Source organism: Bidens hawaiensis, unplaced genomic scaffold (genome assembly GCF_021521415.1).
Source record: "Bidens hawaiensis isolate Kalapana, Puna unplaced genomic scaffold, B.hawaiensis_p1.1 tig00023809_1, whole genome shotgun sequence".
In the NCBI taxonomy this organism is placed as follows: domain Eukaryota; kingdom Viridiplantae; phylum Streptophyta; class Magnoliopsida; order Asterales; family Asteraceae; genus Bidens; species Bidens hawaiensis.
Genome location: NW_027505038.1, coordinates 134,816 through 147,262, shown reverse-complemented (window position 1 = coordinate 147,262; position 12,447 = coordinate 134,816). Strand labels below are relative to the sequence as shown.

General features: G+C 35.4%; 2 protein-coding genes across 10 annotated transcripts; both read left to right on the top strand.

Moving 5' to 3' along the window:
• The first annotated feature begins 557 nt into the window (after positions 1–557).
• Positions 558–2,638, top strand: LOC143610083 (uncharacterized). Its single transcript, XM_077084652.1, has 4 exons — positions 558–851; positions 1,004–1,543; positions 1,616–2,122; positions 2,189–2,638. The coding sequence occupies exons 1-4, from the start codon at positions 558–560 to the stop codon at positions 2,636–2,638; spliced, it is 1,791 nt and encodes a 596-aa protein (XP_076940767.1).
• Positions 2,639–6,419: 3,781 nt separating this feature from the next.
• On the top strand, positions 6,420–12,098 carry LOC143610084 (phosphoinositide phospholipase C 6-like). 9 transcript variants are annotated; one of them, XM_077084658.1, is made up of 10 exons: positions 6,420–6,785; positions 7,548–7,744; positions 7,978–8,113; positions 8,209–8,409; positions 9,324–9,351; positions 9,463–9,664; positions 9,844–9,961; positions 10,544–10,696; positions 10,779–10,865; positions 11,782–12,098. In XM_077084658.1, the coding sequence occupies exons 1-10, from the start codon at positions 6,420–6,422 to the stop codon at positions 12,070–12,072; spliced, it is 1,779 nt and encodes a 592-aa protein (XP_076940773.1). In that variant the 3' UTR covers positions 12,073–12,098. The 9 variants fall into 9 exon arrangements, with proteins under 9 accessions (XP_076940773.1, XP_076940774.1, XP_076940770.1 ...); XM_077084661.1 differs by lacking the exon at positions 9,324–9,351 and adding an exon at positions 8,828–8,834 and having other exon boundaries at positions 6,423–6,785; positions 8,209–8,359; positions 9,413–9,664; XM_077084659.1 differs by lacking the exon at positions 9,324–9,351 and having other exon boundaries at positions 8,209–8,404.
• Positions 12,099–12,447: the final 349 nt, after the last annotated feature.

The window sequence follows — 12,447 nt, the reverse complement described above, 5'->3', positions numbered from 1 at the left end:
GAAGGGGGGAAGATAACTTACGTCGATGAAGTTCAAGTATCTGAATTTTGTAAAAGTTTGTTGGTTGGAATACTTTGTATGTTACAATATGGTTGTGGTACAACTTGTTGTTTTCATTACACACACCCGCATGTCAGTTTGGATTTGGGTTTAAAGCCATTGATTGAAGATTATCATTTTTAAGATGTTTGTGCTATGGTTAGAGGTAGTGATGGTGTAGGTAGTCACATTGTTGAGATTTTTGTAGAACGTGGAAGGACTAGTGGTACTGAAATTGTGGTATATGATTTTGGAATTGTACCTGGTTTTGAAAGTGTCCATGAAGTGAGTGGTGAAAGTGTTCATGAAGAGAGTGGTGAAAATAGTTATAGTGAGGAAGATGATGACAGCTATGATAGTGATCGATCAGATGAAAGTGATCCTGAGTATACGGCTGCTTTTTAAACACCCATGGAGGATGTAGAAGTTGACATGAGGTTGTATAAAACTATTGTAGATTTTGACGTGGAAAAGGTAGTAGGTGATCATATAGTGATGATGATGGTTTAAATCCTTGCATGGATACCTATGAGAGCTCTGATGATGAGGGATTGAGTGTCTTGAATAGTCAGCTAAGAAAGTTCAAGGGGAAGGAAAGGAATAATGATGATGAGTGTTCATTTTTTGTTGGTCAGTTAATACCATTAAAGGAAACATTGAATGAGATGGTTAAGAGTTATGCTCTTCATGGCAGAAGAGATTTGTATATCAAGAAGAATGATCCTTTAAGGTTTAGGGTGATTTGTTTGGGAAACAATCCTAATTTGGTTGCTGGTGAGGGGCCAAATGTGTCAAGTCAGGAAAAGTTGAAGGTAAGAAAAAGGGATGAAACCCTTGCCTTGGACGCTGCACATCTCAAGACAATCTGTTGAGGATAATTGGTGTGTGAAGGCCATTCCAAAAACACACGAGTGTCTCAGAAGTAGATCAATTGGTTTGTACATAATGTCTACTATTGCCAAAGAGATTGAGGTTGAGCTACAAACCACCCCCCAACATATCTGTCAAGGAATTGAAGGCCAAATTCCAGCAGAGGCATCAAGCACAACTTTCTGAATCCAAGATGCGAAGAGCTAAGACAATAGCCCTGCAAAGGAAGTATGGTGACCACACCAAACAATACACCCACCTCAGATCCTATATTGCTGAGCTTCTTAAAGCAAACCCAGGTAGTTTCATTAAATTAGATGTTGAACCATGTGCTAACCCTAACCTTAAAACAAGACAATTTAGAAGAATATATGTGTGTTATGCTGCTTTGGTTAAAGGATTTAAATTGCTTGGTAGAGAAATTCTTGGGTTGGATGGTTGTTTTATGAAAGGGAAATACCCCGGACAGATTTTGACTGCTGTCGGGACAGATGGTAACAATTGCTTGTATCATGTTGCCCTTGCAATAGTGGAAGCCGAATGCACAGACTCATGGAAATGGTTCTTAAATATCCTTGGACATCTTGACTTGCCTCATGATGCCAATTTTACTTTCATAAGTAACCGACAAAAGGTATGTACACTTAGCATATATTTGTAATAGGCAAACTCATGTACACTAATTATGGTGATTTGACTGTTATAGGGACTTATTCAAGCAGATGAGAGTGTTTTCCCTAGGGCTGAGCATCGGTTTTGTTGTAGACACATCCATGAGAACTTGAGGCAAACCTGGAGGGGATATTTGTATAAAGGCTTGTTTTATAGGGCAGCATCGGCCACTTCTGTCCCCTACTTCAACATGGCAATGGAGGAGATTAAGAAAACAAATCTTGATATGTTTCTCTGGCTTAGTGAGATCCCGGCAGCAAGATGGTCAAGATCACATTTTTTAGGAAGGGCAAAAAGTGATATGTTGCTGAACAACCTTTGTGAATCTTTCAACAAGCAACTTGTTGGAGCAAGAGACAAGCCAATCATTACATACTTGGAGTATATTAGAGAGTATATGATCATGAGGATTGTGAATGTGAAGAAGATGCAAGCCACTACAATGGGCCCATTAAAACCGCAAGCAACAAAAGCATGGGATGAAATCCAAACAGAAGCAAGCAAATTGACGGTTATGATGGTTGATGAAGTGGCTTACCAGGTATGAATATTTGCCTGATTATGATATTACAACCAATCTTTTGTTAATATGCAATTATGTTCATAGGTTAAAAGTCTGAGAAGCCAATGTGTGGTGAATGTGGAGGATATGACTTGTACATGCAGGATATGGGACTTGACAGGTATGCCATGCAAACATGTTGTGGCAGCCCTACATGACATGATAGAAAACAACATGCATGTCGGTCCATTGGAGAAGTGGGTTGATGAAGCTTACTGGTTAGACACTTGGAAGAAGGTGTATATGCACCAAATCAGGCCCATACCAGGCCCTGATATGTGGGCACCCTCAAAATGCCCAACAATATTAACTCCACCTAAACATCATACTCAGATTGGCAGACCGAATAATAGCAGGAAGAAGGCACTAGGTGAGAAGAAGAAATTGGAAGCTAGCAAGAAGAGGAAGATGAAGATTGAAGAGGTTCAGAAAGTGTTTTATGCAGAGGCAAACTCACCAGGATGGGGCATGAAAAGAGTTGTGGAAGATGTGTAGATTACAGACACAACATCAAAACTTGCAGGGCACCAAGTCAACAATAATGATGTCAACAAGGTGTGTTTGAGTAAGATTGATGGTGTGTGTTTGAGACAATTTAAGACTTTTGTTTGAACTTGCTGGTGCCATGTGTGTGTTATCATGGTTTGTGTTTGAAACAATTTAAGACTTGTAGAATGTGTGTTTGATTTGGGATATGATGGTTTGTATGTTATTTTCACAGTTTGTGTTTAATTCTTTTAAAACTAGTAGCATGTAGTCAAATCATGCAAACATTACAATACATTTAATCATGTCAAATTAAAGTACAATTCAAATGCAAACAATATAAACCAAGTACAAAGCTACTTCCAATGACAATCATCATTTGACCGGTCAGAGTCCCACACTGGATCGTCTTCATATGGATCATGATAGTAATCTTCTCCTGGCTCACTGGTGTAGTTGAAAGCTGCTTTCACAACCTCAGGCTCATAATCATCACCAGGATCCATTTCATGTTCTTCACTTGGTCTAAATAAGTCATCTTCTTGCTCCAAATAAGCCATCAACTCATCTTCACCCAATTGACATTCCTTGTCTTCCATTTGACTTTTGTCTTGGTCAAACTGCACATTCTCAATTTCATCCTTCCCAAACTCAACATTCTCAGTTTCATCATGGTTGCAACATGACTGATAATGTGGAACATAAATGTAAAGTAAATAGATGAAACAAGAAGCTCTAAACATTTAACATAAACTAAAATAACAACAACAACAACAACAATGATTACATTATCCCATACTACAAATACAATGTTAACAATTAATCAATAAACACAAACATAACCAAAGAACAAAAACCAACTAATTCCTAGCAACATCTTCAAGCTTGTTACTTCTTTGGTTTTTATTATTGCAAACTCATCTTTCTTGTTCATCATCTTCACCATTGCTTGAATTACCTTTACACAACTAGGGCATGTGGGATCATCAGCCCATTTTAGCCATCCACAACTCCCCTTCTGTAATGGACTTAATATATCAACAAACAAACAACCCTAATTCGATTAACAGACAAGAACAATTACCCCTTAAATTGACCTAAGCCAAATTAAAGGAATCAACATCGATTAACAGACTGGAACCCTAATTCGTGAGTAACTAAACAATTACACTGCACAAGAATCGACGGCCCGGGTTTACATCGGTCCTGGATATTCGGTAACATGTCGCAGCACCACATGGGCATCTCACACAAAGGTCATCTGCACGGGAAGGCTTGGAAGGTGAACCCGAAGAGCATTGACTTGAGTTGGATTGAGACATCCGTCAATCGGTCGCCGGAAAATGGAATATTACAGGGAAGAGGGGAATCACCTGAGATGGTATAATAAAGGGAAAGAGAGTAGATGTTATGTTATAAAAGGATATAAGGGTAACATAGTAATTTCGCTTATTTTTAACAAGTCAACGCCGGGTCAACTGACGGCAGGAGTCAGAAGAACCCGCCGGAGAAACATAGTGGCGCAAAGTTCGCAAAATCTTTTTCAGTTGTTATTCCATCCAGCAACGATATAACCCAGGGAGGCAAATTGCAGATTTCTCTATTTAATTTCTTGAATTTTTATGAATGATTGTTTCGGGTTTTGTGAAACTTAAATTTGATTTATACAGTCAAATGTGGGAAAATAGATTATTTGATACAAGTTAAATACATTTGTGTCAAAATTTGTTGCGGGTCAAAATGAGAAATCTGAGTATTTTTAAAAGTTTGAGAATACAAATAGATTTATCATCAGATTTGTTACGGGTTTAAAGTGTTGACTTGAAAATGTCAAACGGGCGAAAGTTAGAATTTTAAACATGATTCGGGTTTCAAATTTATTTTCATTGACATTTATGGAAATAATTAAAAGGTTCGGATTTGGCAAATTGACTATTTTTTTCCTCGACTATTAAAATTAAAGAAAAATAGTGAGCACTCCCGACATGTCACCCTCATGCATATCAATGCTTCTAACTTTTATTAAATTTGAAATATTCGTGTCAGCATTAACTTTTCCTTCAATGATGATCAAAATGTTTTATGGGAAACATGTCATGTAAAACTATGCCCAAATTAAGGAAAATATTCACAAAATTGAATGGGTTAATATGGATTTTTTATGTTGTCATTATGGCAATTCGAGAAACCCCCATTTATTTTTTTATGTTGTCACTTGTCATCATGGTGTATCTCAGAAAAACATAATTATTGAAGAACATCCATCATTATAATTTAATGTTTTCTTTTCCTTATATGGGTTGTAAATTGATAAATATATCAATAAATGTAACGCGTCTTCGGTATTTAAGCCGAGTGGTTAGAACTACTATTGTATGATAAGTCTTCTTCCTGAATTTTTTCAGTTTTACATATATGATACTGTCAATGAAAGTTTCAATAAAAGGAGCATTACCGGGTACTTTTTTTCACGTGCATTTATTAAGTTTATGTAAAAAATCATTTTGTGGTATTAATAAAATAATTTATGTATACATGGTATAGATATAAGCATAAATGTAACGCATTTTTTTATATACGTTATGTAATTCTTTGCTTTACTTGTAATTTTATAATTTGTATAATCTCGTGTATTACACGGGCTCTAAATCTAGTTTAATAATATAAGGCTTATTTTATTTATATCGACCAAATAATATTACACTCCTCTTGATATCCTATTCCATGTTTAACCACCTTATCACCCTACCAAAGAGGGAATAAAGTAGGTAAATATAAGTGATTTCAATTGTTCTTCGCTTTTCAAGTCCAATTTTATACAATGACTTTGATCATTTCAACTTTAGGAGACATCATAATTAGAAGTTGTAATCATTCTTTCCGGTTAGACCAGTTAAACTGAGAATTAACTAAATACTGGTCTGCTTTTCCCCTCGTGAACTGTCACAAAACACAAATGAACCTTTATTGTTCTTCAAATAATAAACGATTACAAGAATTCATGATTAAATCCTAACTTGAGAGAAACAATACTTTGGAGAGTGAAAGATCATGAAACAACTCGTAAAGACGATATGAGCTCTCACAGACTAACACCGTCTCTCAATTCCTTTTATATGCTCCACGTCTCCATCCAAGTGAATTCAGAATTCCACAAACGTTCAAGCCCAACTTCTAGACTCCAAGCCCATCAGTAGTTGTCCAACTCCAAGTGCAAGCCCCTTTATATAATCCAGCCCAGTAACAACATGCAAAATATAAAAATAATGGTCATTAGAAAAGAAACATTTATAACAAATATATGTGTGTGATATTGAATTGATATCATAGATTTTATCATGAACAAAAAACAAGTGGTTATGACTTATGACTTAGGATCAAACTTCGGTTAGCATGTTTGGGTCGATACACGTTACTCATGAATTTTCATTTTTTAAGAGGAGAGTAACTTAAACACCTATACATTTTTTCATTCAAGACCAATCAAACGAAAAGCATGCAACTCCAAATGTACATATGACACATGCTAATCCAATTACATAAATCAAATAATCAACAAAAATAAATCAAACCTCAAAAAAGTCTCAAAATTGTATCTCCAATACCAATACCAATACCAATACCATCATCATTCATCATTTCTTTCTGTTTCCTATCTTGTAACATTTCAAACAAAACACCCATAATACCAAACCTTTATTCACATTCATCTTCCAAATTCATCCAAAATCAACCTTTAATAACAAAACTTAATAATTATTATTTTTGTCACGTTACAACATCCCACCACATGAGCCACAATGACGAAAAAAAGGACCGAAGACGACAAAAAAGTGTCATGGGAAGCTATAACTATTACAAAATGTTCGGTTGTTTTAACCGAAAGTTTAAAATCAGCGACCTGGGTCCACCACGTGACGTGATCGATATTTTTAATTTGTACACGAAAGGTGAGTCGGAGATGTCACCAGATAATTTTTTACGGTTTTTGGTTGAGTTCCAGAGAGAAGAAGGGACCACTATTGATGACGTGGAGCGGATTATGGAGCGGGTCTTGAACATGTCACGGTCGCATTTGACACGATATGTTTTCACTGTTAATGATTTTTTTCATTATTTGATGATGGATGATGTCAATGAGCCCATCAAGACTCAGGTTTGGTCACCTTTGACTTTTTGTAATTTGACTTTTTAATGATTGTTAAAAGTTGTGTTGCTGATGTTACATTCTTCAAATAGATGCTGGTATCTTTTGTTATGGTGCTTAATGCACTTTTTGTGAAGTTGTTTTAAATTGTGTGTCAATTTTGGAGTTGATAAGATGTTTGACCTAAAAAGTCAAAGTTATGGTACCCATATGAAAAAGATTTGTTCTTTGTCAAATTATTAAGAGGGATACTTTTATGTCCTTGATTTAGGTCAATAATAATTATGTGGAACCATAATGTAATAAAGATTTGTTTGAAAGTTCAAGTGTACCTATGCAAACTAGTCAACTTGCACATTGTAAATTGTAAAACACATATTTTCACATGTGAAAATTATGTAGTTAAGTTTTTTTTAATATGATAACTCGCTACCAAAACTCACGGGACCCCATGGTAACAAACGGGATCATGTAAAATGCAGCTTGCGCTGGCAGCTAGCCTACAACTCCTATAAGGGGTTAAAGGCATAAAACAAGTTGAAGCCGTTTAAATTTCATGAATGGCAATACATGTAATTTCTAAAAGGTTTAATTTTTTTTAACCAAAACATGTTATTTTATCCAAAGTTAATGATACATGGAGTAGAACAAGAATCTAAGAGGATTATATAGAACACTAAAAATACAATCTTTATGTCTTAACTTGTCTATTTGTGCCCTTTCATTTTTGTGTGTTTGGTGTTATGTTCTTTACAATATGCATGGTTTCAGGTACATCATGATATGACCGCTCCATTGCAACATTATTTTATATACACGGGCCATAACTCATATCTTACCGGAAATCAACTAAGTAGTGATTCTAGCGAAGTACCAATCATAAAGGCTCTTGAAAGAGGTGTTCGGGCTATTGAGCTTGACATATGGCCAAATAACGCAAAAGATAATATACATGTACTTCATGGGAGGTATGCATACCACATTTTCATTCGTTTTTATTATATCTAGCAAATTAAACCAGTATACTATTGTATACTGGTTTTGTTTTATCTCAAGCGGGTCAAATGAAAAGGTTTACTCAACTTGACCCAACCCGTTTTGACTTGTTCTAAACATGTCCCATATTCATATTTGTTAAACGATATTTGATTTTAATTTCTATGATTTACATGTTTTCGTGTTCAAATTTTGAATAAAATAGGACGTTGACGACCCCAGTAACGCTTCACAAATGTTTAAAGTCGATTAAAGAACATGCTTTTGTTAAATCTCCATATCCTGTTATTATCACTTTAGAGGATCATCTTACACCATCTCTTCAAGCTAAGGTTGCAGAGGTTAGCTTCATGTTCCTCTTCAGTTATCTTTAATAAAACTAAACATTTCTATATCATTTTAAAAATTAAATCATTCATTCATGGTTGTTGTTTAGATGGTCACAAGTACTTTCGGGGATATGCTATACTACCCAAAGGAAAGTGACAAAGATGCATTCCCGTCACCCGATGCGTTAAAACATCAAATAATTCTTTCAACAAAACCTCCAAAAGAGTATCTTCAATCCAAGAATGCTGGCAAAGAACGTTCGTTAGTGGATAAAGATTCTTCTTCTGATGAGCTCGAAGATCGTCGGGTGAGCTCACTAAATATTTATTCTTTTCATTGTATTAAAGTGAATAATTATAGAATTTTTTTATATCATTTGTCCATTTACTACTGTAAAGAAACCTTCAAGCTCAAGAAAATGCAACAAAAAAGATGAAACTAGATTCCTTCACTTGTAAACTGTTACGGTTTATTTGAGACAACCGTCAATCTCCCAAGAACACAAGAGAAGAAGAGAAAAAAGACCCAAAATAATAATTCTTTCTTATTCTTTTTCTTAAACGAGATTACAATATATAGATTAACAAAGAAACAGTAAGGAAACATAATTTGACTATATTAAGGAAACTAAATAAAAGATAAACTTAAATAATAATAATAAACTTATTATATTTTATAGGATACCGGACAAACACTGACGGGGCATGTTTGTGTTGTTCGTTAAGAAAATGTGTGTGTTTATGTTGGTGTTTGTTTGTTAATATAGTATAAACGAACGGTTTATGAACACAAACGAACGAATATAACTAAACATAAATGAACAAACATAACTAAGGGATCACCACTTAATATAAACATGAACATCAATATGCTTGGCTTGAAAACAATAAAACTAGACTAAATTGTAACGGACTCAAAAAATTTAAATGAGTGTATAAACAAACATAAATGAATGAACTTAAAAATGTAAAGTAATGAACATAAATGAGTGTAAACTAAAGGACATAAACAAGCGTAAATGAACGAACGTTCACGGACATAAACAAGCAAACGAGACATGTGTTCATGTTCGCTCGTTTAACAATATGAACAAAACAATTTGTTCATGTCCATTCGTTTATTAAATAAACGAACTTCCTACCGTTTGGTTTGTGCCTAATCAAAACTAAAATTTTCTTTTTTATTTTTGCGAAAAAAAATTTCAATTTGGTTTCTTGGCAGAGCAACAGTGATCCGGATGACGACGATGGTAGATGCACTGTAAGCGATAGATATTGTGCAAATGAGGTAAGAAACAACACAAACACAAGCACTAGAACGACTCAATCATTGTCAGAAATCCTTGGCTATGATGATCTAGATGATGATGATGATGTTGAAGACGAAAAATCGGGGCACAAAAAGGACCTCGAGTACAAACACCTCATTGCAATTCATGCTTCCAAACCAAAAAATGGAACACGAAAGGCGTTAAGAGATGAATACCGGAAAGCTAAACGTTTAAGTTTGAGTGAACAAGCCCTTCAACGAGCTGCAAATCTTTATGCAGTTGATATTGTCAGGTAAACCAGCTTATCTGATTTATACTTCAGTATTTGTAATCACTTTCCAAGAGCGTATTCCAAATAATGAAATAACTCCTAAATAATACATATAGTTATGTTTTAAGTACAATTTCAACAATGAAAGCAAGGGACATGTTCTTTTCTTTGGGACTAAACACGGGTTTATTTGCATACAGATTCACTCAAAAGTATATTCTCCGGGTATTCCCGAAGGGTACACGCGTTACATCAACAAATTTTAGACCACTGACTGCATGGATGCATGGTGCTCAAATGGTTGCCTTCAATATGCAGGTTAGTTTTGACGTCGATAATTTAGGGGTGTTCAAAAACCGTGTAAACTCACTAAACCGCTCAAACCGAAGCTAGTCAGCCAGTTTGGCTGGTTGGAGATCCAAAGGTTCTAAGGGTTTAGTCCGGGTCAAATCATGAACCCATGAACATAAAACACATTAAAAAAAAGTAAATAAATATCAAGTTAAATGGGTCAACCCATGAAACGTAGCCCGTTTAGCTAAACGGGTTTGTGGGTGCATCCGAAACCCGTTTGGACTAAACCCAAACTAGTAAATTTTGTGTTAGGTTCGTCGTGTTTTCATGTCGTATCATAAATTATATTTATCATTTTTTATAATTTTAAAAGAAACCAATGATATTGAAAAAAGAGTTCAAACCACAAAACGAACCTTTAAACCACCAAACCGGTAAAACCAGCTTTCCAGGCTGATCGACCCAAACCAGTAGTTAGGTTCGGCCTAAAATTTTAAAATTTTGTCCATACTGGCCAAATCGGACCATGAACACCCCTAGAGTGTATACTATTTTGTGATATTTTGGTTTTCCTGTTTTTCTAAGTTGTTTGATATTGTGAATTAGGGGTATGGGAGATCACTTTGGATGATGCATGGGATGTTCAGATCGAATGGGGCGTGTGGTTATGTTAGAAAGCCCGATTTTCTTATGAACACGGGTCCTAAAGGTGAAGTGTTTGACCCAAAGGCACCGTTGCCAGTGAAGAAAACATTAAAGGTTGTCTAACAAGTCTTGTTTTTCCTGGACCTCATGACATTATTTGTATTCCTTTTGTAAAAAACATGAGTTGATGTTTCAGGTGAAAGTGTATATGGGAGACGGGTGGCGGTTAGATTTTAGCCAGACTCACTTTGATGCATTCTCACCGCCAGATTTCTACACAAAGGTCAGTGTTTCACATGTGAATTTACGACATGAGACATGACTTGAACTTAACACGAAATTTATGTGTTTGGACTTTGGGTTTTGAATAAACGGGTTTGGGTTAGTTTTGGTCGAACCCGTGAACATGTTTAGATAAGCGGGTTGACCCATTTTAGCTAGTTTGCTTTTGTGAATGTTGTTAGCAAATATGTCGAACCCATGAATATGTTTAGCTAATTGGGCCGTGTTTGGTTTGACCTAGTGGGTTTGAGGATTGACCTGTTTTAACCAGTTTGTATCTTTATTTAAAAAAAATATGTTGAACCCATGAATATGTTTAGCTAAACGGGTTGTGTTCAGGCTGACCTGGTGGGTTTGCCGGTTGACCCATTTTATTCTGTTTGTTTTTGAAGATATTTTAAAAATTACATCAAACCGATGAACACGTTTAGCTAAACGGTATGTGGATTGACCCGTTTTGACCAGTTTGTTTTTGTAAATAATTTTAGAAATTATGTCAAACCTATGAACACGTTTACGGTTTAGCTAAACGGGTTGTGTTCAGTTTGAACCAGTGAATTTGTGGTTTGACCTGTTTTAACCGGTTTGTTCTTGTAAATAATTTTAAAATATATGTCGAACATATGAACATGTTTAGCTAAATGGTTTGTGCTCGGGTTCACCTGTAGGGTTTGCGGGATGACCCGTTTTAACCCGTTTGTTTTAATAAATATTTTTATTTTTATTTTTATTTTTATGTCATTGGAGTATTAGTATGCTAAAAAATAAATATCTTGAACCAAACGGGTCGTGTTTGTGTCAACCTGCAAAAATTTGTATCGTGTTTCTGGTTGCATGTGTCTGATACAGTTTTAAGGTGTGTGTCAACTTTTTGGGTTCGTGTCGTCTTCAACCCATAAACATGACCCGTTTAACAGTTATATATGGCTGGAGTGGCTGCTGACGTGGCAAAGAAGAGAACCAAAGTAATAGGAGACGACTGGACGCCCGTATGGAACGAAGAGTTCACATTCCAGTTAAGAGTCCCCGAACTCGCATTACTTAAAATCGTTGTACAAGAATATGATGTGGACAAAGATGACTTTGCGGGTCAAACATGTTTGCCTGTTTCCGAGTTGAGACCTGGGATTCGTGTTGTTCCACTTCATAACAAGAAAGGAGAGAAATTTAAATCTGTAAAGCTTCTTATGCGGTTTCTTTTTGTATAAATACAAATTACAGTCATAGTTAATAATTGGTTCAGTGCACATAACAGAATTTTGGTTACAGGATTTGTAAAATGCAAAGGTGAAGTTTTTTAATCTTGTTATCGTTGTGTTGAAATAAGTGGCGGATTCAGAGGTTTTTGTCAATCTTTGAAAATGTTAGGGAGTCATTGTCAACCAAGTGTTGGAAATACTTATAGCAAATAAAAAACGTAAAGGGGGTTGCGGCGCAGCTTGTTGCCCGCTTACCTGTCACTTCATTGTAAATCGTTTGGATGTTTCTATGAAATATAAAAGGAGCCAATTGAATACCGAAAAATAAAATAAAATGAAATGGAATCTATAAGGTATAGAAATAAGTATTAGATACTATATAAC